Source organism: Macaca fascicularis, chromosome 3, assembly GCF_037993035.2.
Source record: "Macaca fascicularis isolate 582-1 chromosome 3, T2T-MFA8v1.1".
In the NCBI taxonomy this organism is placed as follows: Eukaryota; Metazoa; Chordata; class Mammalia; order Primates; family Cercopithecidae; genus Macaca; species Macaca fascicularis.
This window is the reverse complement of record NC_088377.1, coordinates 94,006,540-94,030,411: the sequence shown is the minus strand read 5'-3', so window position 1 is coordinate 94,030,411 and position 23,872 is coordinate 94,006,540. Positions and strand designations below refer to the sequence as shown.

General features: G+C 47.9%; 1 protein-coding gene across 6 annotated transcripts in view; it reads left to right on the top strand.

Moving 5' to 3' along the window:
* EEPD1 (endonuclease/exonuclease/phosphatase family domain containing 1) overlaps window positions 1-23,872 on the top strand; it is a 156,225-nt gene that overhangs the window by 114,155 nt on the left and 18,198 nt on the right. For 2 of the 6 annotated variants that reach the window (XM_065542131.2, XM_005549801.4), the window contains exons 4-6: window positions 12,878-12,988; window positions 16,501-16,635; window positions 19,432-19,570. In XM_065542131.2, coding sequence (XP_065398203.1) covers window positions 12,878-12,988; window positions 16,501-16,635; window positions 19,432-19,570 — 385 coding nt within the window. The remainder of the gene's footprint in view (window positions 1-12,877; window positions 12,989-16,500; window positions 16,636-19,431; window positions 19,571-23,872) is intronic. The other 4 variants (XM_065542132.2, XM_074035232.1, XM_065542133.2 and 1 more) reach the window with 2 other exon arrangements.

Sequence of the window (23,872 nt, the reverse complement as noted above, 5' to 3'; positions counted from 1 at the left end):
GTTTTTGTCGAATGATCAGATGAGTCCATTCTCCTCACCAGATAATATTACCAACCATAGCTTTCCATCCCTCTATCCATGCCAGCAGTGCTTTATTTTGGGGAGCTCTACCTCCCAGTATGCAATGCTGGCTCCTGGCCCCAACCATGATTCTTGCCTCCTTCCTTTGCTGGTGTGTTTCAGAAATTGTGCTGCCAAGTGTGGAATGTTGAAGGGGGATCTGTCTCTCTGTAATCTAGGCCTGAGGGAGCAGCCCAGTGCATCTAACAACCAGGAGAGCACATACAGAGACTTGCTGGGTGCCAGACCTGTGCTGCCTGCATTAGAAATCGCAAATACGTGAGGCAGCAATGATTCTTTGCCCCTTGTTACAGATGGTGAAACAGAGGCACAGAATACATGAGTCATTTGTCCAAAGTCAGAACTCTTGGTAAGTGGTAGATCCAAAGTTTGAATCCAGGCAGCCTTTCTCTAGAGTCTGTGTTCTTAACCTTACTGTTAAATAATGAGTGGACTTAAGCATTCAGGACGTGGAAGAACTCTTCTCATAGAGGAGAAATCTGAGTGATGGCAGTAGTGTTTCCTGCTGGAGTCTACATGGGTTTGTTTAAAGCACTGGAGTGGGCAGTAGATATTCCCACCAAGTTCTGGCTTGGCAATCCCATGGCTATTTTAAACACACAGATAACCAAGCTACTCAACTTATTTAGGGCTTCATGCGCTCCTGAAGGTCCTAACAAATACAGGTTGATGTCAAGACAAATTATCTAAAGAACCACTTTGTTATAAATAAAGCTAGAGGGAAAAAATTAAGGTGAGGATTTGTCTTCATATGTAAAAAACTAAGCTATTTATGAAGACTCTTGTCTTGTGTCAGTCAGTGATTTAAAAAGGAAAGAGTCAAGCCAGGTGTGGTGGCTCACACCTGGTCCCAGCTACTTAGGAAGCTGAGGCGGGAGGATGGCTTGAGCCCAGAAGTTGGAGTCTATCCTGGGCAACATAGCAAGACACCCCGTCTCTAAAAAACTAAAGAGTCATATCCTTTCTGATCGTATGTTTTGGGGGGTTAATGTCTTTGGTCATTCATTCCCCAGGCCCCTGTGCTGCCATCTGTTTATCACAGGCAGGTATATTAAAACAAAGCAGGCTGGGCACAGTGGCTCATGCCTAGAATCCCAGTACTTCAGGAGGCCCATGCAGAAGGATCGCCTGAACCCAGGAGTTCAAGAGCAGCCTGGGCAACATAGTGAGATCCCATCTCTATTCTAATTTAAAATTTAAAAAAATAAAGCAAAACCCAGCAACGAAAACCTACTGATTTACTTTTGGAAACAAAGATATTGTCATTTAAAATTCTTACCCAGGATTATTTTCTAAACATATAGATAAAAATCATTTTGAGCATGAGAGGACATGGTGTGTGAAGTTTTATTGCTACCTTGCTAGGAGATTTTAGGATGTTTCATATTGATTAGAAATGAACCTCAAAAAGGCAGAAATTTCCTCCAGCCAATGAAAGCTTCGCCACCAGGGAGATGGCACACTGAACAACAGCAGGTTAGATGGCCCAGGAAGGACGTGATTTTAAAAGAGCTTATGATAACATGGCACAGTATAAGTGGGAAAAGCAGAATGTGTGTGTGTGTGTGTGTGTGTGTGTGTGTATACAGACAGATAAGATATATTGATAAAATGCACAGGAAACAGCCTAGAAGGAATTCCACCAAAAATATTAGCAGTAGTGGTCTTTGCACAGTGGTATTATACTTAATTTTTTCTGAGTCTCTATTTTATAAATTATCCCGCACTTATATTTATTTATAGCAGGACATAAGCCTTTATTTATTTACTATACTTTAAGTTCTGGGATACATGTGCAGAACATGCAGGTTTGTTACATAGGTATACATGTGCCATGGTGGTTTGCTGCACCCATCAACCCATCATCTACATTAGGTATTTCTCCTAATGCTATCCCTCTCTAGCCCCCCACCCCTGACAGGCCCTGGTGTATGATGTTCCCTGCCTTGTGTCCATATGTTCTCATTGTTCAACTCCCACTTATGAGTGAGAACATGTGGTGTTTGGTTTTCTGTTCCTGTATTGGTCTGCTGAGAATGATGGTTTCCAGCTTCATCCATGTCCCTGCAAAGGACATGAACTCATCCTTTTTTATGGCTGCATAGTATTCCATGGTGTATATGTGCCACATTTTCTTTATCCAGTCTATCATTGATGGGCATTTGTGTTGGTTCCAAGTCTTTGCTATTGTAAATAGTGCTGCAGTAAATATACATGTGCATGTGTCTTTATAGTAGAATGATTTATAATCCTTTGGGTATATACACAGTAATGGGATTGCTGGGTCAAATGGTATCTCTAGTTCTAGATCCTTGAGGAATCGCCACACTGTCTTCCACAATGGTTGAACTAATTTATACTTCCACCAAGTGTAAAAGCATTCCTGTTTCTCCACATCCTCTCCAGCAAGCTATTGTTTCCTTTTTATTTATCACTATTATTTATTTATTTATTTTGAGACAGAGTCTCGCTTTGTCACCCAGGCTGGAGTACAATGGCGCAATCTCAGCTCACTGCAACCTCCGCTTCCTGGGTTCAAGCCATTCTCCTGCCTCAGCCTCCCGAGTAGCTGGGTTTATAGGTGCCCGCCACCACGCCTGGCTAATTTTTTGTATTTTTAGTAGAGACAGGGTTTCACCATGTTGGCCAAGCTGGTCTCGAACTCCTGACCTCGTGATCCACCTGCCTTGCTGGGATTACAGGCGTGAGCCACCACGCCCGGCCTGTTTCCTGACTTTTTAATGATCAACATTCTAACTGGAATGAGATGGTATCTCATTGTGGTTTTGATTTGCATTTCTCTAATGACCAGTGATGATGAGCTTTTGTTCATATGTTTGTTGGCTGCATAAACATCTTCTTTTGAGAAGTGTCTGTTCATATCCTGTGCCCACTTTTTGATGGGATTGTTTGGTTTTTTCTTGTAAATTTGTCTAAGTTCCTTGTCGATTTTGGATATTAGCCCTTTGTCAGATAGATTGCAAAAATTTCCCCCATTCTGTAGGTTGCCTGTTCACTCTGATGATAGTTTCTTTTGCTGTTCAGAAGCTTTTTAGTTTCATTAGATCCCATTTGTGTGTTTTGGCTTTTGTTGCCATTGCTTTTGGTGTTTTAGTCATGAAGTCTTTGCCCATGCTTATGTCCTGAATGGTATTCCTAGGTTTCCTTCTAGGGTTTTTATGGTTTTAGGTCTTACATTTAAGTCTTTAATCCATCTTGAGTTAATTTTTGTATAAGGTGTAAGGAACATAAGCCTCTATTCTATTCTATTCTATTCTATTCTATTCTATTCTATTCTATTCTATTCTATTCTACTCTGAGACAGAGTCTCACTCTGTCACCCAGGCTGGAGTGCAATGGCACGATCTCAGCTCACTGCAGTCTCCACCTCCCAGGTTCAAGCGATTCTCCAGCCTCAGCCTCCCATGTAGCTGGGATTACAGACGCCTGCCACAACACCCTGCTAATTTTTTGTATTTTTAGTAGAGACGGGGTTTCACCATGTTCGCCAGGTTGGTTTTGAACTCCTGACCTCAAGTGATCCATCTGCCTCGGCCTCCCGAAGTGTTAGGATTACAGGCATGAACCACTGCCCCCTGCCATTAATTTAAAGAAAAAAAAAAGCCCATGAAATTACTATGGAAGTCTTAATTCCCATCTAGGATTAAGAGTCTTAGCATCCAAAGACCTTTGGAGAAGTAAAGAACCTTTGGAACATTCCTAAAGGGCAGAGATGAGTGATGAAGATGACTCTGATGACTATGGCCACAGTGTGGAAGTGCAGAGTCTGTAAGGAGTGTGTTTGCACCCCTCGCAGCTCCTGCCTCCTCCTAACGTCACTTCAGTCTCCACAAACTCACCAGTGCATCTTGCTCTGTTTCATAATTGCCCTTGCAAACGTTTTTCTGTTGTTTCTTTTTCTTTCCTTTTTTTTTTTTTTTTTTTTTTTTGGTGCTCCCTTCGCTTCTTTGTAACCATCTTGCTCAGGAATCCTGTGGTTGGTGTCTGTGGGGCACATGGAGAGGCTAACAGAACCAGCAGTCGCTGGTGGCGGGAGAGCACGTGGGTGTCACTTCCCTTGGTTCTGTAAAAGCAGCTAATAATTAGCTGGTGGTGGGCGCTGAGGAAATGTCTCCTTGTTTGCTTTCTACCTTCCTCTGCATGATAAGAATGTTTAAACAAGGATGCACCGTCATCCAGAATGCCTTCCTGGCCCCCATGGAAGAAGAACGGGAAAGAGCCATCCTACGAGTGGCGCATTGTGGCACAGGAGCAGGAAGCCCGTGGCTCCTCTGACAAGGAAGGGTGGGACCTGAGCATTTAGAACAGGGCTTCCTTACAAAGCTCTGAATGCTAGGCATGTGACATGGAGTGGGCATGGCCCACCAGCCCCGGCCCCTCCTGGGAGGAACGTTGACTGATGTACTGTCCTCTCTGTGAAATCTGGGTCATCAGGGCCTATGTGACCCGAGGCATCAGTGACGAAATTGACCTCAGCAGGGTGGTAGCTGTGCTGCTCCAGGGAACTCACAAGTTGGAATGCATGTGGTGCATGCGTACACACACACACACACACACACACACACACACACACACACACACACCCCTCACGGGTCGATTGGTTTCTGTTTTCTGAGTGGCAGGGAGTGACCCGGCCATGTTACCTTTCTGAGCCCTGGTTTCGTCGTGTGTCAAATGGGATTGTTATTCCCAACCTCCCAGGGTTGTCATGAGGACTGAATGTGAGCTGTGGTTAGCGCCTGCCATGTCCTTGGTACTTAGTCAATGTTGGTTCCCTTTTTCTCCCCATTCCTCCCCCTGGCTTTATTTTTAAAAAAACAGGACTCAGGAGCTAACCTCGTTATAGCTCCTAGGCCACCTGTGTCTTCTTACCATTGTTGGATTTACCCAAATTAACCTCTTGGGATTACTACCTAAGTAAATAAGAGCTTAAAAGTGAGCTCTTATTCCAGGCAGTTTAGCAAGGGGTCTTTAGGTGGAGCTCACGTGGTAATTATCACAGAGAAGGAGGGAGAAAGGAGTTTTAATGTTTATGAGACTCATATTTCCTCTCTCAGTTCTATGCTAGCCCCTCCCTCCTGCCTTTTCCTCCCAGAGTTCTAGAATCATGCACTTTTAGAACTAGAGGTCCTCTGGGCTGGAGTCATCTCCCCCCATCCCTTTACTTAACAGATGGGGAGACTGAGGCACAAAGATGTTCAGTGATGTGTGCAGGGTCCCAGAACTCCTCTGTGCTCCTCTCCTTCCACCCATAAATGTGGCCCTCTGAGGAAACCTCTGAAGCCAGGAGGAAGCAAGCCCAGTTCATTCTTTCATTATTGGAAAAGGATAATTGCTCACTGAGTCTCTAAGTGTACCCAGGGAATGGCCTGCCTCTTCTCCCTCCTTGAGCTGCTGGGCCTGTAGGAATGGATCCTAGAGGCAGTACTGTGGTAGTGTTGTGTGAGGGTTCAAAGTGGCTCTGGAGCCCCAAGACACATTGCTCCCTGCCCTACCTTGGGCCTGCCCCCTCTGGGATGCATACCTGCATTTGCATTGGAGCAAAGGTAGCTACACCTCATCTTGGCTCTGCGGGAACCCGTCTTTTCTCTTTTAAGGGCATGAGCCAATGAGAAATCTTTTCTCTCATACAGATTGAGGGAGAAAGAAGGTTGAAATACTCCTTGCTCTTGCTTTATGACCATGTTACATCCAGTGTGGGAGCTCCTGTCTCAGCCCTAAGGAGAGCCAGGGCCTGTACAAGCCGCTAAGAACCATGAAGTCACTTGGCACTCAGTAGACCTCAGCAGAGAAAGTGTATTTCTGCCCTATAGGCCATGTGGTTTTTCAAAATATCAACATCTTGATATTTTAAATATCCTAGAAAAACTTTGTAGTAGGCTTCTTTGTTTTATTTAGAAGGCCAAACATGGTTAATATTTAGTTTATACTTGGGCATCATTTGGCTTTTGTGTTCTCACTTTTCTCATAGAATAAATTGACTTTTATTTTTATTTTAAGTTCTGGGGTACATGTGCAGGATGTGCAGTACATAGGTAAATGCGTGCCATGGTGGTTTGCTGCACCTATCAACCTATCACCTAGGTATTCAGCCCAGCATGCATTAGCTATTTTTCCTAATGCTGTCCCTCCATTGACATTTTGTGATGACCCCAGCCATTCTTCAGTTTGAGCCCCCATGTGCTCGCCCACAGATATCCTCAGGTTCGGTGGCTTCTAATATCGGTTGTTAACATCCCCATGCGCAAGCTCCTGGCGTGAGGACGCCCTTGCTTACCGTTCACATTTCTAAAAATATTGCCTCTGTCATTTGCCCTGTGTCCTATTGTATTTTAATGAAAGTTCAGTCTCCTGACCTTGCATGGCCTAAGACAAGGGCTTCTTTACTTTTATGGTAAGGATTTATCTTTTTAAGGAGAACTCACCTGTGCAACTTCATCCACCAAAATAGATTGCGTTTTCAGTGCTACCGCTGAGAACACACAGGAAATTGTTACCATGTGCAAAACTCATTGTCAAAGGGAAGTCACGTCCAGAGTCAGGAAAGCAAGTGAAACACCCAGCTCGGTGTAGCAGCTTCATCTGGAAATTTGACCTAGAGGGTTCAAAATGAAAACATGCCCTCCCCACCCATCCAGGAAGCAGGATGAGGATGGCCGTTCGGAGTTTACTTTAAAATGCCTACCAGTACTATTGATATTCTGTCACCGGCTGTGTAGTCAAGATTAGCAACACATCTTTATAAATTGTTCACAGAGTCCCAGGATGCACTTTAATTTCACTGGAAGGAAAAGACTAAAGGACCTCTGAACTTGGTGGTGGCTGGACAGACCACTGAGTGGAGTTGGAGCACCTTTATTTTTATTATTATTTTAATTTATTTATTTTTGGGACAGAATATCACTCTGTCACCCAGGTTGAAGTGTAGTGGCGCAATCTCGGCTCACTGCAACCTCCGCCTCCCGGGTTCAAGCCGTTCTCCTGCCTCAGCCTCCTGAGTAGGTGGGATTATAGGCACGTGCCACCATGCCCAGCTAATTTTTTTATTTTTAGTAGAGGCAGGGTTTCACCATGTTGGTCAGGCTGGTCTCGAACTCCTGACCTTGTGATACAACCGCCTCGCCCTCCCAAAGTGCTGGGATTACAGGCGTGAACCACCGCGCCCGACCCACCTTTATTATTTTTATTTCCTAGTCAGCACCAGATGAATTACGGAATATTCTTTTCAGAAAGAGGGAGGAGCCAAAGTAGGAGAAAAAAAAGTCCAAAGGTCCACAAGCAACAAATCTGTTGGTTTCAAGCCTTAGAGCCCTTTGCCACTGCAGTCAGCTGATTCAGGGCTGAACCAAGATGCAGCACAGCCCAAGGGTGTAGCCAAAGTGGTCTTTCTTTTAGGACTTGGCATTTCTAAATGCCGGCACCTTGTACATCTTGTAGATTGGAGTTTAAATATCTGACTTTCAGAGGTGTTTGAACCAGAGTGACTCCATCTTGAATAGGGGCTGGGTAACCTACTGAGGCTGAGACCCACTGAGCTGCATACCCAGGTGGTTAGGCATTCTAAGTCACAGGATGAGGCAGGAGGTCAGCACAAGACACAGGTCATAAAGGCCTTGCTGATAAAACAGGTTTCAGTAAAGAAGCCGGCCAAAACCCACCAAAACCAAGATGGCAATGAAAGTGACCTCTGGTTGTCTTCACTGCTCTTTATACACTAATTATAATACATTAGCATGCTAAAAGACCCAATTTTACCCAGTTTGGTCTGATGCTAGAGAAACAAATCGAGCTCACTGGTATCTCTCATAACTGATTCTGGGAGAGAGAAACTGGGATCCCTAGGAGAGATTCTACTGATTCATTCATTCAACAAATGCCCGTTACATACCTACTGTGTGCCATAGTGTGACAGGCTCGGTATATTGCCTCATACATTACCTCACAGGGTTATCTGTTTACAACCACAAGTCAGAGGCTTTTGAGATACAGGGTCCCAGGAGAGCCAAAATAGTATTTGTTTGTTTGGAATAATGAAAGCTGTCTTCCCAGGCCACAGGAATTAAAACTAGGAGTGCTAAATCGGCAATTGTCTAGCCTTGCCTGAGCTTTTTCTCAAACTGTAGTTTAGAATTGCTTGGGGGAACTTGTTAGAAGTACCAACCTTGGCCAGAACCTCAAAGAACCAGACTCAGTCAATCCGGGATGGGGGTCCACCAATCCATGGTTTTAAAAACAAGAACCAGATGGGGATAGGTGATGAGTTAGCCACTGGGGATTCAGAAACCCGAGAGGGTGGGGTGGCAGTAGTTGGGCTTTGCAGACCAGACCGGTCTGGGACACTTTGTGATGAACACAAACCTTCCCTCTTCCATTTTGACCTTTCTGCCCTGGTGGACTGCTTTTACATAAGAGTTTTATTTCTTCCTTTTGTGGGCAAAGCAAAAAGTGTGAGAACGAGCTGCTCTACATAAAACAATTGAAGGTGGAGTTCAGATTGAGAGCTCTCAGAGGATGCTTTTGTTTTCCTTTGAAATTTTTGGGAGAAAGGAGCCAAAGATTCAGTAGAGGGGGCCAGCCCCAACCCTTTTGAATCTGCCCTGCCTCCCCTGTTCCACCTGTCGAGGCCAGGAAGTAGAGCAGCAGGAACCAGCTCTGGGTTCAGACCCTCCCGCTAACTGTGTAACCTTGAATTTGAACTCGAGCTTGGGCTTAACCTTTCTGTGCAGCACTGTGCTCATGAATAACTGGTAGCAGTTACCTCCCGTGGGCTGTGCCGGGAATAATAAAGACGGTGCGTGCAATGGCATCTGCCTTGGTACAGGTCAACAGGAAGGCTCTAAATCAGGATTCTCCAGCTTGAGAAACTCGTAGCTTAGCTGGGGTCTTGGGAAAATGATGCCAATTCTGGTGCAGCAGGTCTAGGGTAGGCCTGAGAGTTTGCATTTCTGGCAGGCTTCTAAGTGAGGTTGATGTTGCTGGTCCGTGGACCACACTTTGAGTAGCAAGGGTCTGAAAGGCGCTCACCTCCTTAGGTTTTCTGTGAATAGGTAGTGCAGATAGCTAAGTTAACAATTCTTTTTTTCAGTCCTAGAAATAAAAGAAAATACTTACTCCTTCCTTAACTCTGATCATGAAAATTAGGACACAGAATGCTTGTAGCCATAAACACTTACCTCCGTCGTCTCTCAAGTTAATATCCCCAATAACATAAATACTGAAGAAGAAGGCAGAGCGAGGGGTGATCTGCTCTGTGGGCTGAGAGAGGTTGTTAAGGACAGGGCTTCAGGCATAGAGAGTAAAGACGGCCCTTAAGCGTCAGGGATTCTGCTTCCTTACGGCTCCTAGAGCTTACCTGTGACTGAAAAGTTTTAAATATTAATAGAAAGCAAAGAAAAATGAGAATGTCTTTTCTTCATCCATGAAATCAACTTGAACCTGTCAGAGTCATCTAGAGGGGCTGTTAAAATGCAGCCTTCTAGGCCCCACCCCTGAGAGTCTTTAGTTAAGTAGGTCGGGGTAGAGCCTGAGAATTTGCATTTTGAACAGGTTCCCAGGTGACACTGGTGCTTACACTGTGACCAGCTCAAAAGACCACCTGTGAGAGCCACGAGCATGGGAATCAGTGCTGTCAGCCTGGGCCACCTCTGCACACTTCCGACCCCTCCCATCACAATGGTGTTGCCAGGAAGGGGTTTTCGAAGCTGGGGTGGGGTTTGGGTGTGAATGGGAGATACAACTGTCCTCAGGTATCTGAGGGTTAGGAGAGATTAGATTTCTGGAAAAGAACGATCCTGGTGGCGCCACTGCCTGCAGACAGGGAGTCACGGCACCATGGTGCGTTCCCTCTCCACCCCCAGGGCTAGGCCTCTCTGACCTACCTGGTTGGCTGATCCCTTGGCAGGGGGCGGGCGGGGGGTGCTTCTTAAAAATAGAGCTTTCCAGGGTGCATCCCAGGAGATTCTGATGAGCAACCAGGTTTGGGACCCCCTGCGTGGAGAACAGCGAAGCACCAGCTGGGCACTGGAGAGCTGCTCTGTTTTTAATGCTTCTTGGATGCGGCACTAATGATCACTCAGCAAGCAAATGATTCCCCGGCAGGAAATGGGACCCTTTGTGAAGTACATTTCCTCGCAGGATCCCTAAAGTTATAGTCGATAAATTCCGGCTGCGTCTTCCAAAGTGTTTTATTTCCCATCCGAGGATGGCTTCCAGCCAGGAGCATCTGGCCAAGGGGACTCATCCAGGGTGAAACCCCACCCTCTCCACCTTCCCCGCTCCCTCACCGCTGTCAGCAGTGACTCTCTCCACAGCCACTCTGCTCTGGGCTGTGTTGAAAGCAGAACCCATAAAAGTCACGGTTGAGCAAATTCCAGAGAGAATGCTTCCCAAACTCAGCAGCATAGAACATATCTGTATGCAGAGTCAGGTTACAATGGAGGCAATTACTTGGATAATAGCCTAAGGAGAAATTCCACCCCCCATCCTCGCCCCCTGCTTTGTTTGTCATGCTGTCATGCACAGATTTGAAGACCGCAATCTTGCCTTGAGTTTTCTGATTCACCAGCAGATGCTTGAGAGCATCGCTGGGTGCTGTGCTCTGTGCCAGGTAGGGGTTTATAAAGGAGACTCAGGTACAGTCCCTGCCCTGTGGAGTCCACTGCTGGAGAAAGATAGATGCTTACATGACTAACTGTAAAAGCAGCATCACTCCTAGAATAGCCCATTTCTAAAGTAGACCTCTCAGCACTCTCCCTCCCCTTGTCTGGTTTCATCTTCCCCACAGCGCTTGTCCCTGAAGAAATGACTGTCTCAGTACTTGCTGGTGCTTCATCTTCCCTCTTACAGATAAAGCAATGTGAGGCGAAAGACCAGAGCTTTGGACCCTAGCCTCTCCCAGCCATTAGATGTGGGCTGTCCAGGGGGCATGAGAGCGGCTTTCTGCAGCAGAGGTGTTGGGAGGGTGGTGGCTGCTCACACACCGCCAGGATCTGGAGCAGAGGCTGAGGGAGGACCTGGGCAGCCACAATAGCTCTCAAACCCAAGCGTGCATCAGAATCTTCCAGTAAGTTTGTTCAGGCACAGATAGCTGGGCCCACTTCAGAGCTGCTGATCTAGTAGGTCTAGGATTTCTAGCACGTTCTCAGGTGATTCTGTGGCTACTGGTCCCTGGACCACAGTTGGAGGACCACAGAGGGGTGCATCAGCATGGCCATGACAGTGAACTTAGTGAATAGCTGCAGGGTGAGTCCAGTGACGGACTTCTTAGAAGCTATGCCAGTGACCCCCATGAGAGAAGATGGGACTCTGAAACAGGCTCCAGCAGTGGCTGGAGAACAGAAAGGAAGCAACCCAGACACATGCGACAGTGGAATCAATGTGCTGGCGGGAGGCGAGGAAGGAGTTCGAGCAGCGGGAAGGATAGAAGTGCTTTGGGCCAAGATGGGCACTGGGTGGGGTAAGGAATAATGCGTTCCCTTTGGGACCTGCTGATGTGAGGGGTTAAGGAGACCTCCAGGTAGAGATGTTGAGGAGGTAGTGGGAAGTGCTTTTAAAACTCAGGAGAGCGGGCCGGGCGCGGTGGCTCAAGCCTGTAATCCCAGCACTTTGGGAGGCCGAGACGGGCGGATCATGAGGTCAGGAGATAGAGACCATCCTGGCTAATACGGTGAAACCCCGTCTCTACTAAAAAATACAAAAAACTAGCCGGGCGAAGTGGCGGGTGCCTGTAGTCCCAGCTACTCGGGAGGCTGAGGCAGGAGAATGGCGTGAACCCGAGAGGAGGAGGTTGCAGTGAGCTGAGATCCGGCCACTGCACTCCAGCCTGGGTGACAGAGCAAGACTCCGTCTCAAAAAAAAAAAAAAAAAACTCAGGAGAGCAACTGGCGATGGGTACAGATGCTGGGGTTTTCTGTGTAGAGGTGTAAGCTACCTCAGTGGGGCTGAATGAGAGTCCTTAAGGGGAGAGAGCGGTGATGTGCTCAGAAGGAAGCCAAGAGGCTCTCACTCGTAGGGGTGGTTAGAGAAAGAAACGAGTGGGGTGCTCCAAGGCTTGTGAAGGACGAGGAGGTGTGACCCCAAGAGAAGGGGTTGTGTTTGAGGCAGAGTTAGAGGAGCTGGTCTCCAAACTTTGAAGTAGATAGTTTTTCCACTCTTCATCCTACTGTGTGCAATTTTATTTTGCCTCAGTGACAGTCACTTTACAGCCATATTGGTGCAACATGCATTAGCAAAAGAAGTGCATGCCGTGTGCATATGCGTGGGTGCTGCAGCAGCTCTCCGCAGCAAGAGGAAAGCAAGACGAGCACTACAGTGGTTCAAGTTGAAGCTGGAGGTCATTTTTTGCCCCCTCTAAGCTGAGCCCTGAAGAAGAAAGTCACCATGTATCCATCTTGTTACCTCTTTGGATTTGACACTGATCCAGATCCTCCTGGGACCTTCAATCCACTGCTTTTACAGGGATGAAAAGGATTCTGATGACTTTTTTTGAACTGTTTGGGCAAGAATGCTACAGAGAGAATCAATTTCTGTGAACTGAGAGTCCCCAGGTGATAATTTGGTGTTTCACACACAGGCAGTTTTCTTTTTAATGTGTGGTGCTTGTTTAGTCGTCTGGGTCTTGCAAACCCTGGTGTTTGAAAAACAGGGATGTAGTTCAGCAGTGTCTGAATAAGGCTGATGACTCAGAATCATGCAGTGCCTGGCTTCTCAGGCCACCACCAGCCGGGACTGCTTTAGGCGTGAATCCACGCTTCTGACCTGTGCTCTGTCGTTGCAGTTCTGCACGGAGCTAAACCAGCCGACCCTGCCCAACATGCGCAAGTGGAAGGGGCCCCGGGGATGCTGGAAGGCTGTTGTTGCTGAGAAGCCCTCGAATCAGCTCCAGAAGGTACCCTCGTCGGCAAAACCTGGCCTTTCCCTTCCTTTAATTTAAACATACTTTTCCCCTAATCAAGGGCATTTAAAAATTTCCTTTGCCAATATCCTTGGTGCAATTTTGTATTTCTGCCCAATTTTTAAATCCTTGCTATTCATTTCTAAATGCCCTCGTTCTCGTTTCATGTTTAGATTGGGAATGGACTCCTGCCAAGACGGAAATGAGAGCTTAGGGTGTTGGGAGGAGAGGAGAGGAGAAATCCTGTCCAGGGCCAAGGCAGCAAATGGGTATTTCTGTCCTTTGTCCTTCTAATCCCTTCGCCACAGTTCTGTCTTCTGCCAAGTTTGTGCAGAGCTCATTACTCGTTGACTGAAAACTTCAGATTCACCCTAGTTCACAAATGAAGTATTTGCTTCTAGTGGTAGAAATTATGCACGTGATTTCAACATAGAAATGTTCTATTGAAATGTTCGGCAGATTTTGGTTTTGAATTTGCTTTCATCAGTATTGCCCATGTGAGCAGGTAAGGGTAAATCTCTGTAAATACATGTTTTCCCTCATATTATTATTCAAGGCCAGATTTATTCACCTTGCAATGCTTAACATCAGTGGGGTTTTAGATTTTTAAACAGACTCCTGATAATAACCAGGAGTTGAAAATGTATTATTATGTAATGTTCCTATAAATGCAGAGTTTTAAATCCCTGGTATACCTAACATGCTTACAGAAACATGTGATTTATACTTATATGATTAATGTTTATAATTTAGGCTCTTAAATCATAAAAGTAGGCTGGATTAAAAGTGGCCATTTTTTGACAGTAACCCCCTACCCTCTTTTTAGCTATAACTTAAAAAGGTGCGTGAAATCTTCTGTCTCTGGGTTTTATGTTTGGAGGTGTAAATGGCTCCCGCAGCTGACAGTGAGTCAGCATGCATCCAGAGAAGGCTGGAGATAAAGCTGAATTTGAATGCATCTAGTTCACAGCTCTCCCTTCCGGTCCACATAGAAATAATAAGAATAATACCACCTTCCTTTTTTAATCACACTTTACATGTATGTAGGTATCTGAGCTTCACGAGCCTTTTGTAGTCCATTCAGCACTGTATTCATTCATTCAACAAATCATTGATGAAAGGTGGCTGTGTACCAGGCATTTTGTTTCATGCCAGATACACATTGGTGAGAAAAACAGCCCCAGCTATCCATGTCTGCACATTTTTACTCTTTGCAACACACAGTGGGGATCCCAGCTGAAGCCTGACCTGGCCTGTCCCGTAGGGAGTGCATAGCCTGTTGGAGGGCAAGACAGGTAACCCCATTCCAGGTCAGGGTGTCAAGGCCATTGGAAAACAACATGAGGTTGCAGGGAGACCCGAGTTCCATCCACCAAAACCTGTCAGCCTCAATTCCTTCATCTGTAAACTGGGAGCGATAGCCCTTTCTTAGCTCACCTATAGGGTGGCTATAGGATTTTAAAAGATACTGTGCTTTGGAATTTGTCATTAACACAGCACAAGCCAGGGCCAGGCGGGATGGGCATGAGGTGGCAGGCTGGCCGCCTGCAGTGGACTGAGAGAACTCATGTCTGACTCTGGCTGCAGCTGGGTCCATGTCTACCCAGTTGTTACCATGCAGTATTGTGGGTCCAACGTGGCCAAACCTCCCAGTTTCATTTTAATGGGAAATTTCCTGAATTTTAAAGATGAACGGATAATCCAAAAAAATGTAAACACTATGTGAATCAAACAGAATATACCTGCAGGTTGAAAATGTTCAATCTCTGTCTCTAGACAAACATAAGAAAGTGGTAACCGCTGGGGCCATTCTCCGATGCCTGAAATTCTGCCCAGGCATCTTCTCTCCAGCTCCCTAGGGCTTCCACGATAGCCAGAGGTGTGGTTTCCAGCTGTGAAGATGAAGACCTAATAAGATGAAATGATTTGCCCGCAAGCCACCCTTTTGAAATGTGAGGTGGTGCTTGGACCCAAGCCCAGTTCGCTCTCTCTATCTGGAAACGCTGTTCCTCCGGCTGCTGTTCGGGAGGAGAGGGGAGCGCCTAGGTCAGGGGCATTGGGAAAGGCTCCCAGGAGGGGACAAGAAACCAGGGTGGAAGGAGCAGCGCGCAGGGAAGTGGGGGTGGGGAAAACAGTGCTGAGCTGGTGAGGGAGGCAGAGGAAGGAGTAGGCCCCACCGCAGAGGCTCCCCTTCCAGGGCCATCGGGGAGCCCCTGAAGGCTTTTGGGCAGAAGATGACTTGAGGGATGCTTTAGGTAAGTTACTCTGGCACCGTGGCTTGGGAACTGGCAGATGGAGAGATAATCCTCCAAAGCCAACAGAGCAGTCGTACTTACCTCCCTCCACACCAGAGGAAACCGGGGTTTAGAAAAACTGAGTGGCTCGCCCGGGGTCCCACGGCTAAGTGACTCAGGTGGGACTGAGGCCCAGGTCTTCTCATTCCCAAACCAGCACATTCTCCAGGGGATGGGCAAGGAGATAATTTCAAATATAGAAGTGCCCAGCATACAATACATTCATCCCCTTCCTCCTTCCTCCTAAAAACACACATGTTCAGACAAGGGGTTGAGCCTGGCAGGTGTGTGGCTTAGACCTGCGCTGACCCTGGGGACTTTGTGGTGGCTGCCTAGGAGGGTGGTTGTGCAGAGTCACTTCCCCTCCTTTTGCAATGGGGAAGAGTGGTGACTGCTGGCCTCTCAAATGACATGCAGATGGCTCCCAGGCCGCGGGTGCTGAGGAAGCACTCTCATGGACAGCAGAGGCTGGGGTAGGGTGAAAGGAGAAGCGTGTCTTCTTCTCCAAGCCTCCAGAGGCGGCAGCAGCAGCGCAAAGCAGGCACATTCAGAGCAGCAGGGTTTAACACCCGGCACTAGGACTCGGCCCACCGCCAGCCCTGGCACCTCTGACCTAAGCTTCACACCTCTGCCATGGCCCCATCCACGTGCGGAGGGCCCCCGAGCAGCCTAAGCCATTAGGACTGTCAACTGTGACCTCCACTCACCCAGCAAACACTGAGTGGGCTTTTACTAGGTGCCGGGCAGCATTTGTTGTAAGCTGCAGCTAATCAGTAAGCAAAGCCCATCCCTTGGAGTCGTATGTTTTAGTCTCAGCATGGTGATCAGCTGTGGGATTTCAGGAACATTACTTAACCTCTTTGAGCCGCGGTGTCCTCATCTGGGAAATGGGAGCATGAATTGCTACCTCATGGGATGTGATGATTCCAAAGATATCTCTGCACCTCGCCTGGCTTCACTTACCTCCCCGCAAAGACAGAGGAGCCCAGGCCACCCTGGCTGCAATGGAAAGCTCTGAAATTGGCAATATGTGAAATTATTTGGGCTGGGGAGTGGCAAGGGAGAGTGGCTGTGGCTTTTGTGGTGTGCTTTTGGTTTAGAAACAGCTTGAGCCAGAGTAGGGACTACTCTCGGTCTCTCTGGCCTCTCTGCCTCCTTTCCCCAGGCGGTGGACTCTGGCACCAAGACTCTCTGTCTCCCTCTCCGCTGCAGGGAGCCGGGTATGCAGGATTCCTGTGGGACGCGGCGGCCGGCGTGGAGCTGAGAGACGCCGGCTCGCAGGAGAGCTCGCCCAGCAACGGGCACGGGAAGCCGGCGGGCCCCAGCCCATACCTCGCGCGGTTCAAGGTACCCGCTCCACGCCGTCTGTGACGTGGAATCCGCTTCTTTCTAAAAAGGAAAGAAAAGGGCTCGTTTTGTAAAACCACGAGTACGAGAAGGCTTGTCTTTTTGCCTTGATTTCAGCCTTTCATGGTGAGAGATTTTCGTCTCTCCTGGGGCTTCCTTGGCAGGCAAACTTGTCCAGGGCAGGAATGAAAGGGATTTTGAGACTCTCAGCCCCAATAGCTCTGGCATCTGAGCAGGAGACGGGGGAAGGAGGAAGATTCGGTATAGCTCCTAAACCTGACCCTCATTAGAGTCTCCTGGGGAGATTTTCCTACAGTCATAGATTCCTAGACCCCATCTCAGACCCATGGAATTTGGGGGATTATCTGGACGACCTGCTTTCCAAAAGCCCCTGCAGTGATCCTTCATCTCAAAGGCTGGGTGTTAGGGAATGGCTGGATTCAAGGGCAGCGGAAATGGCCTGAGGAGCCCCTTCTTATCGGCTGCATCTCAGGCCCGATTCCTTTATTACCAGGGAGAAGGGCCTCTCAAGGGGTCGTTTGGGTTTGGAGGGGATTCAGGAGGAGCTCTGGGCTGTAGGCCAGGGGCAGCCCCATCTCTGGCATCGCCCATGTGGGAGTCTCTGTCCCCCCTGAGTCTGGGAGCAGCTCAGCAGATTGATCAAGCGCAGTCTCTCTGGTTCTCCCCGGATGTCCTTGGGAAGTGTTAATGAACCGCAAAATGGTCAGCAGCTGGGCAGCAGAAGCCAAAGCAGGTCATGAAGTTGGCAGTCAGGGAGCCTTATCCCCGTGGTCCTTGACCGTGAGCTCACAGGCCAGGCAAGCAGGTCCGGTGCCTTGGAGCCCAGCAAGCATATTCCCTCCTGGGCATGGAGACCCCCTGCTTTCTGTGTGCCCCAGAGCAGTTCTTGAGCCTGAGAGTCACCTCAAATCCCAGCCCAGGAGGTGTCTGCCAGCTGAGGGTTGGGAGCAGCCGCTGTGTTGAGGCTACAAGCCCCCGTGCCACCTTGCACACTCGTAGCTGTGAGTTGATGAGGCTGGGTGTGTGCTCACCCTGTGGCTATCTGTCGTGCCCAGCAGCCCCTCTCATTCCTCTGTCTGTGGTATTGGCGGGACTCTGTCTGCACACATACACCTAGGGGTGTCCATGGGGTGTATCTGTGGTACTCATGTGTAAGTCAGCCAGGTGTCACCTTTAAGCCTCCTAACACCACCCTGGGCCCCCTTTCTATGTCAAGTCCCTGTTCCAGTACTGGCCACGTGGGGTTATGGCCATGTAACCCCACGGGTGATACTGATAATCCAGTATCACCAGAAGGCAGGCTGTTTTTAAGGGTATAATGAGAAAATGCTGATTAGCCCAAATCCTCTAAATAAAGCAGCCCTCTAAACAGGCACTTGGCCTCTCGTACTGCATGTCACATTCTAGGCCCAGTAGGTGGTGCAATACGGAGATAGGGCTCATCTCTTCGGGCACTGTGCCCCCACCCAGCCTTAAGATGCTTTCTCTAGCAGAGCTGCAGCTTCAGAGCTCCTGGTCCTGGGTGCTGGCAAACTGAGACCACATCCGTAAGATAAGACCGGCACCCTCCACTTCCTGGGGGCTTCCCCTATTCCCCTTCCCTTCCTGGCAGTGTTGATGTTGGTTGCCATGACAAACGGAAGGGCAAGATTGCTAAGCCCTGAGTAGCTGAGCAGTGCTGTGATGCCCAGAGACAAACTCTCACCCGGTGTTTCTGCACTTGCCCTTGGGGATGCAGGGCTGGGGCATGTCCCAGGCTGGCCAGGTTCTGTAAGCTTTTGGTTTGGACACGTTTGAAATTAGGTTAAGGTGAGCATCCAGGTATAGTGGGCTCCAGAGAGAAAAGAACACAGAGGGGCATGTGTGGGAGGTGTAGGGAGGAGGAGGAGGAGGCAGATCCCAGCAGTGGGTCCTGGCAGGAGACCTCAGGCTAGCCCTCTGGAGAAAAGCCCCAAGTCTATAATAACAACCAGCTGTCAGAGTCACCTCCTTTGATTGATTGATTGATTGATTGATTGATTGAAGTGGGGTCTCACTATGTTGGCCAAGCTGGTCTCAAATTGCCTCAAGTGATCCTCCCGCCTCAGCCTTCCAAAGTGTTTGGGGTTGTGGCCAGGTACAATAGCTCACGCCTGTAATCCCAGAACTTTGGGAAGGATCACTTGAGGCAGGAGGATCACTTGAGGTCAGGAGCTTGAGACCAGCCTGAACAACATGGTGAAGTCTCCACTAAAAATTAAAAAATTAGCTGGGCATGGCGGCACATACCTATACTCCCAGCTACTTGGGAGGCTGAGGCAGGAGAATCACTTGAACCTGGGAGGCAGAGGTTGCAGTGAGCTGAGATCACGCCACGCCCCCACAGCCTGGGTGACAGAGTGAGACTCCTTCTCAAAAAAAAAAAAGTGCTGGAGTTATAGGCATAAGCTCATGCCTGGCCTTCCACCTCCTTCTTATATGACTGCTTAGAAAGAAAGAAAAAAACTCAGACATTTACAGTTATGCAGATATGCCCAATCTTTTAGGCTCGAAGTGAGGAATAGGAGGTGGAATGTTAGAGGTGGACTGGTAGAATAAAATAGGCCTTGTCCTGCAGGTGCCTTGGAAAAATCGAAGATGAAAGACCTTGCATTATTTCCTGGGGGTGTGAGCCAGCCTTGTTCTTGTTTACCATTGTCAACTCTGTGCACAAAGCTATTTATGAGTCGGTTGTAACGGATACAGGAAATATGAGCTTCTGAGCCTCTCCCTATTGCTTTGTTTCCTGCTGCTTAGGTGGGAAGTCACGACCTGACCCTTGTTAACCTTCACCTGGCAGCCCTGACCCTCCCGGGGAGTGAGAATCCCAGCAAGAATCACAGTGATGGCCACCGGTTGGCGAGCTTTGCGCAGACCCTACAGGAAACACTGAAAGGTAGGAAATTGTCTTTTGCCATGGCTCGGCCACTGTTTTGCAGAGCAGCAGCGCTGCCTCTTCTGACCACCTCTGACCAGTTGGGCTGGCTGTTTGTCAGCAATGTGAGTCACAGGTACAGGGGACAATCAAACCTCTGGCATCTCATGGAGCCCAGCTGACCCTGCATGGTCACATCTGTGCCTCTGTGGACCTAGAATATGCATTCCAAGGTGTCAGCTCTGTGGCTTTTTAGCCTCATTTAGATAGAAAGGATTGGGGGCAGGGAAATATAAGTGATGATGCCCTTCCCCGAAGACAGCTCATCCTGGCTTCTGGTGGTGCTGCCTGCAGATTTGCATGTGCACTTCCTGTGAATGAGAGACAGGAGGTGACAATGGGAAATGGTAAATTCCTGATTATCGGTGAATTGAGTTTTTCTCTCTGGCGGGATACAGATCATGTTGAAGAAGCCCTGAACCTGTCAGAAATGCTGGATTTTAATCTTGTAAGACCTCAGGCAAGCCACCAAACCACTTCAGGCCCCCATCTGATGGGGGACAGTACTTATCTCATAGCAGTACCCAGAGGGCTAAGTAACAGTGTCTGCAGCAATACCAACACATAGTAGGGACTTCATGTACATGAGTTGACTCTAAAACATGAGAAGAATTAAGAGAACACTGAAAAGAGCAGAATTCTGGCCAGGCACGGTAGGGTAGCTCATGCCTGTAATCTCATCACTTTGGGAGGCCAAGGTGGGAGGATCACTTGACCCCAGGAGTTCAAGAGCAGCTTGGGCAACATAGTGAGACCCCATCTCTACAAAAAACGAAAAAATTAGCTGGATATGGTGGTACCCACCAGTAGTCCCAGATATTCAGGAGGTTGAGGAGGGAGAATCACTTGAGCGCAGGAAGTCGAGGCTGCAGTGAGCTTTGATTGCACCAGTGTACTCCAGTCTGGGCAACACAGCAAGATCCCATCTCTAAAAAAAAAAAAAAAAAAGGGAGCTGAACTCCAGGACGATGTGGGGCTATGCCCCAACTAATATAGATGGTTTTCTGCACTTGGTTTACCAAAAGAAAAGGTTGACAAGGCTGTGAAGACTGTGATCTTTTCCATCTGGCTTGAGTTTTCAGAACGCTGACCTTGTCTAGGTGAGTTTGTAGCTGGAGGCCTGGAATTCTCTTCTGTCTTTTGAGTCTGAACCAATATTCTCTAGCTTTCTAAGACTTCCTTGTTAAACTGGCCCCTCACATTGGGAGGTTCATGAAGATTTTACTACAAAAATATTTCAGTCAAACTATAGGCTCACATTTCAAGAGATGTATGTATATATGTGTTTGAATTTGCATTTCTAACAAAAAAAGATTTTTTATTGTGGTAAAATATATATAACATAAAATCTACCATTTTAATCATTTTACATATTCAAGTCAGTGCTACTAATGTATTGACATTGTTGTACAAATATTACCACAATCCATCTCCAGAACCTTTTCATCTTTCCAAACTGAAGCTCGGTACCCGTCCCACGATATCTCCCCAGGGACCCCTCGCTGCAGCCCCTGGCAACCAGCATTCTACTTTCTGTCTCTGTGAATGTGACTACTCTAGGTGCCCCATATAAGTAGAATCATATAATATTTGTCCTTTTGTGTCTGGCTTGTTTCACTTAGCATAATGTCTTCAAGGTTCATCCATGTTGTAGCATGTGTCAGAATTTCCTCACTTTTTGAGGCTGAATAATGTCCCACTGTGCATCTATCCACCGTATTTTGTTGCTTATCCATTCATCTTCTGATAGACACTTGGGTGGCTTCCACCTTTGTCCTATTGTGACAATGCTGCTGTGAACATTGATGTGCAGCAGCTTTTCTTTTGAACCAGGACATGCCGTGACCAACATTCTACTTTAAGGATGAGTCCTCAGGCTAAAAACAGTCAGAAGATGCTCTATCCAAGAAGCAGCTGTGTGGGAAATTGTCCACCCATAGTTAGACTCTGATGACTCTGATCTGTAAAAAGGACGACTTAATAGCTTGTCATATCTGTGGACATTACTATTGTTCTTGACCTCAAACTTTATGTAAAGGAAGCAGAAAGGAAAGATGCCAGCTCATAATTTCTTTGGCAGCTTTAGGCAGTCACATCCCCCCACCCCCCACCCCTGGTATCCAGGGAGTGGTCAGGATTTTGGCAGAAAACCTTGGGCAGGTTATTGTTCCAAATTGCCAAGGTACTATTGATCCACAGCCTGGCTTGGCCTTGACTCGTTCGTATAGGGACAGTGACTCATGCTGCCTGTGTCCCCTGCCTGTAACTAGTAACCAATTAATTGTTAACTGGTGACACTCCAGACCCAGGGGTTCAGGAAGCAATTCAGCCTGCCCAGGTCTAACAAGGGTAAACAGGTCAGCAGAGGGGTTCAGCTAAAGCAAAGACAAAGCCTTCATTCCACAGGCTTCTATCAGAGCAAGCAGAACCGATGTGGTTAGCAAGCTCTGGGCCTTTCTGCCTTTGTCTGGAACGTGCATGCAGGCTGACGTCAGTGGGGATATGCCGGTCCCCTAGTGGAACCTTCTTCTCTCAGACCTCACCGGGACTTGGGGACAGGGTCTCCCTCTGTGAACTGAGCAAGAGTGAAACAGCGTGTGTAGTAACTCTTGACATCTTGGCAGATGGTCCCTCAGTGGGGACTGGTTCCTGTAGTTGTCACTGGCGTTTTATAAATCTAGAGACTTTCTGAGGAAGTCAGCCCACAGTGTTCTCCTCTCACTGCTGAGAATCAAGGGAGCGATAAAGGAGGCCCACCCAGGTGGGTGGCTTTTTAGGAAGATAACTCAGGCTCCTGTGGATTCTCAGAGGCAAGAACTGCCTTGATGTCATCACTGACGCGGATCCAATTGGAATAACATGAGTTGTAAGAAATCCGATGTGCTCATTCAAAAAGGGAACTGTTGCATTCCTGAAGCTACACAGAGCTAGCTCTATTGACCCTTGACACCAGCATCACTCCTGATTTTGGAATTGTCCTTTTCAGCCCAGATCTTTGCCGGCCTGCATCCCAACGAAAACCTCCCTCATTATATGGGAACTTTGTTTTCTTCGATATTTAATGAATGTAGCATCTTTCTCTTTGTTCCTTTCCAAGTGTGGTTCCGCTTGTCTGTTGGTCACATATTTATTGAGTGCCTGCTGATGCACCTGGTGTTGCATTGGACAGCAGCCGCTTCTGTATGGCTCTTCCATCCTCGCCCTTTGTGATGAGCCCTGGATCTGAGGCCTGGCCCGGTGACTTTGGGCAAACCTTCCCACCTCTGGGAGCCTGTAGAGGGGAGATGGTGACAGCACCTGCCCCGTGGGTCGTGGCTGTTAAGTGCGGCGCTATCGAGGAAGTGGTTAGCACAGTGCTATGACTATGATTCAAGCTGGCACTGATTCCTCCACGGTGTGGGTGGCCCTGCAGGAGAGGCTTCCTTTCATCCCACCCACTGTCCTCACGCCTCCTGGAGGAGGGCGCCATCTGCAATGCACATGCGCCCTCTGGTGGTGTCCCGAGCGGCTTCCCTTCAGATTCCTTTCCCTCCAGCCGTTATTACGGAAGCACACCCATGGCCAGGAAAAAAAGATTTGCAAAGTGTCTTGGATACATTTACGACTTCGTTTATGAACTGCTTTCCCTAAAGCCTCCTTCACAAAGTGTGGCAGAAATGCCACCTCCTGCTGTGGGACAACAAGGGTCAGGCAGAGCCCGGGGAATCCTGCAGAGCCCAGCTGGGGGGTGAGTGTTCTTTCAGGATTTCTACTCGCTTTGCTTGGAAAATACTTCCTAACTATCCCACTTCCTCTAGGGCAAATCAGACTGTGGGAGAAATGTCTAAAATGCTTTAAGAGAAAACCTTTCCCCCTTGGCCCTGAAATCACTTTGTAGTTCTTATGCACAAATATTTAACTTCCGCTGGGTGTCTCTCCCTGACAAACGTGTGAAGCTGCATCAGGAAACTGATCAGGAAGGAGTGAGTGCCTACATGTGAGTGCCCCATGCCAGGCACTTCTGGTGGCTTCTTTAATCCTGACACCAGCCTGGGGGGAAATGGCTTGTTCTTTCCCTTTTATGAACTAAAAAGGCTTGCCCAAGGTCACGAAGCTGGGAAGTGACAAACCTCAAATTCTGCACTCAGAGTCATCCAGCTGTTTTCTCTTAGAACCGGGGCCGAGAACCACTGTTTTCCTTCTTTCTTTTTTCTTTTTCTTTCTTTTCTTTTCTTTACTTTACCTTTCTTTCTTTTTTTTTCTTTTTTTTCTTTTCTTTCCTTT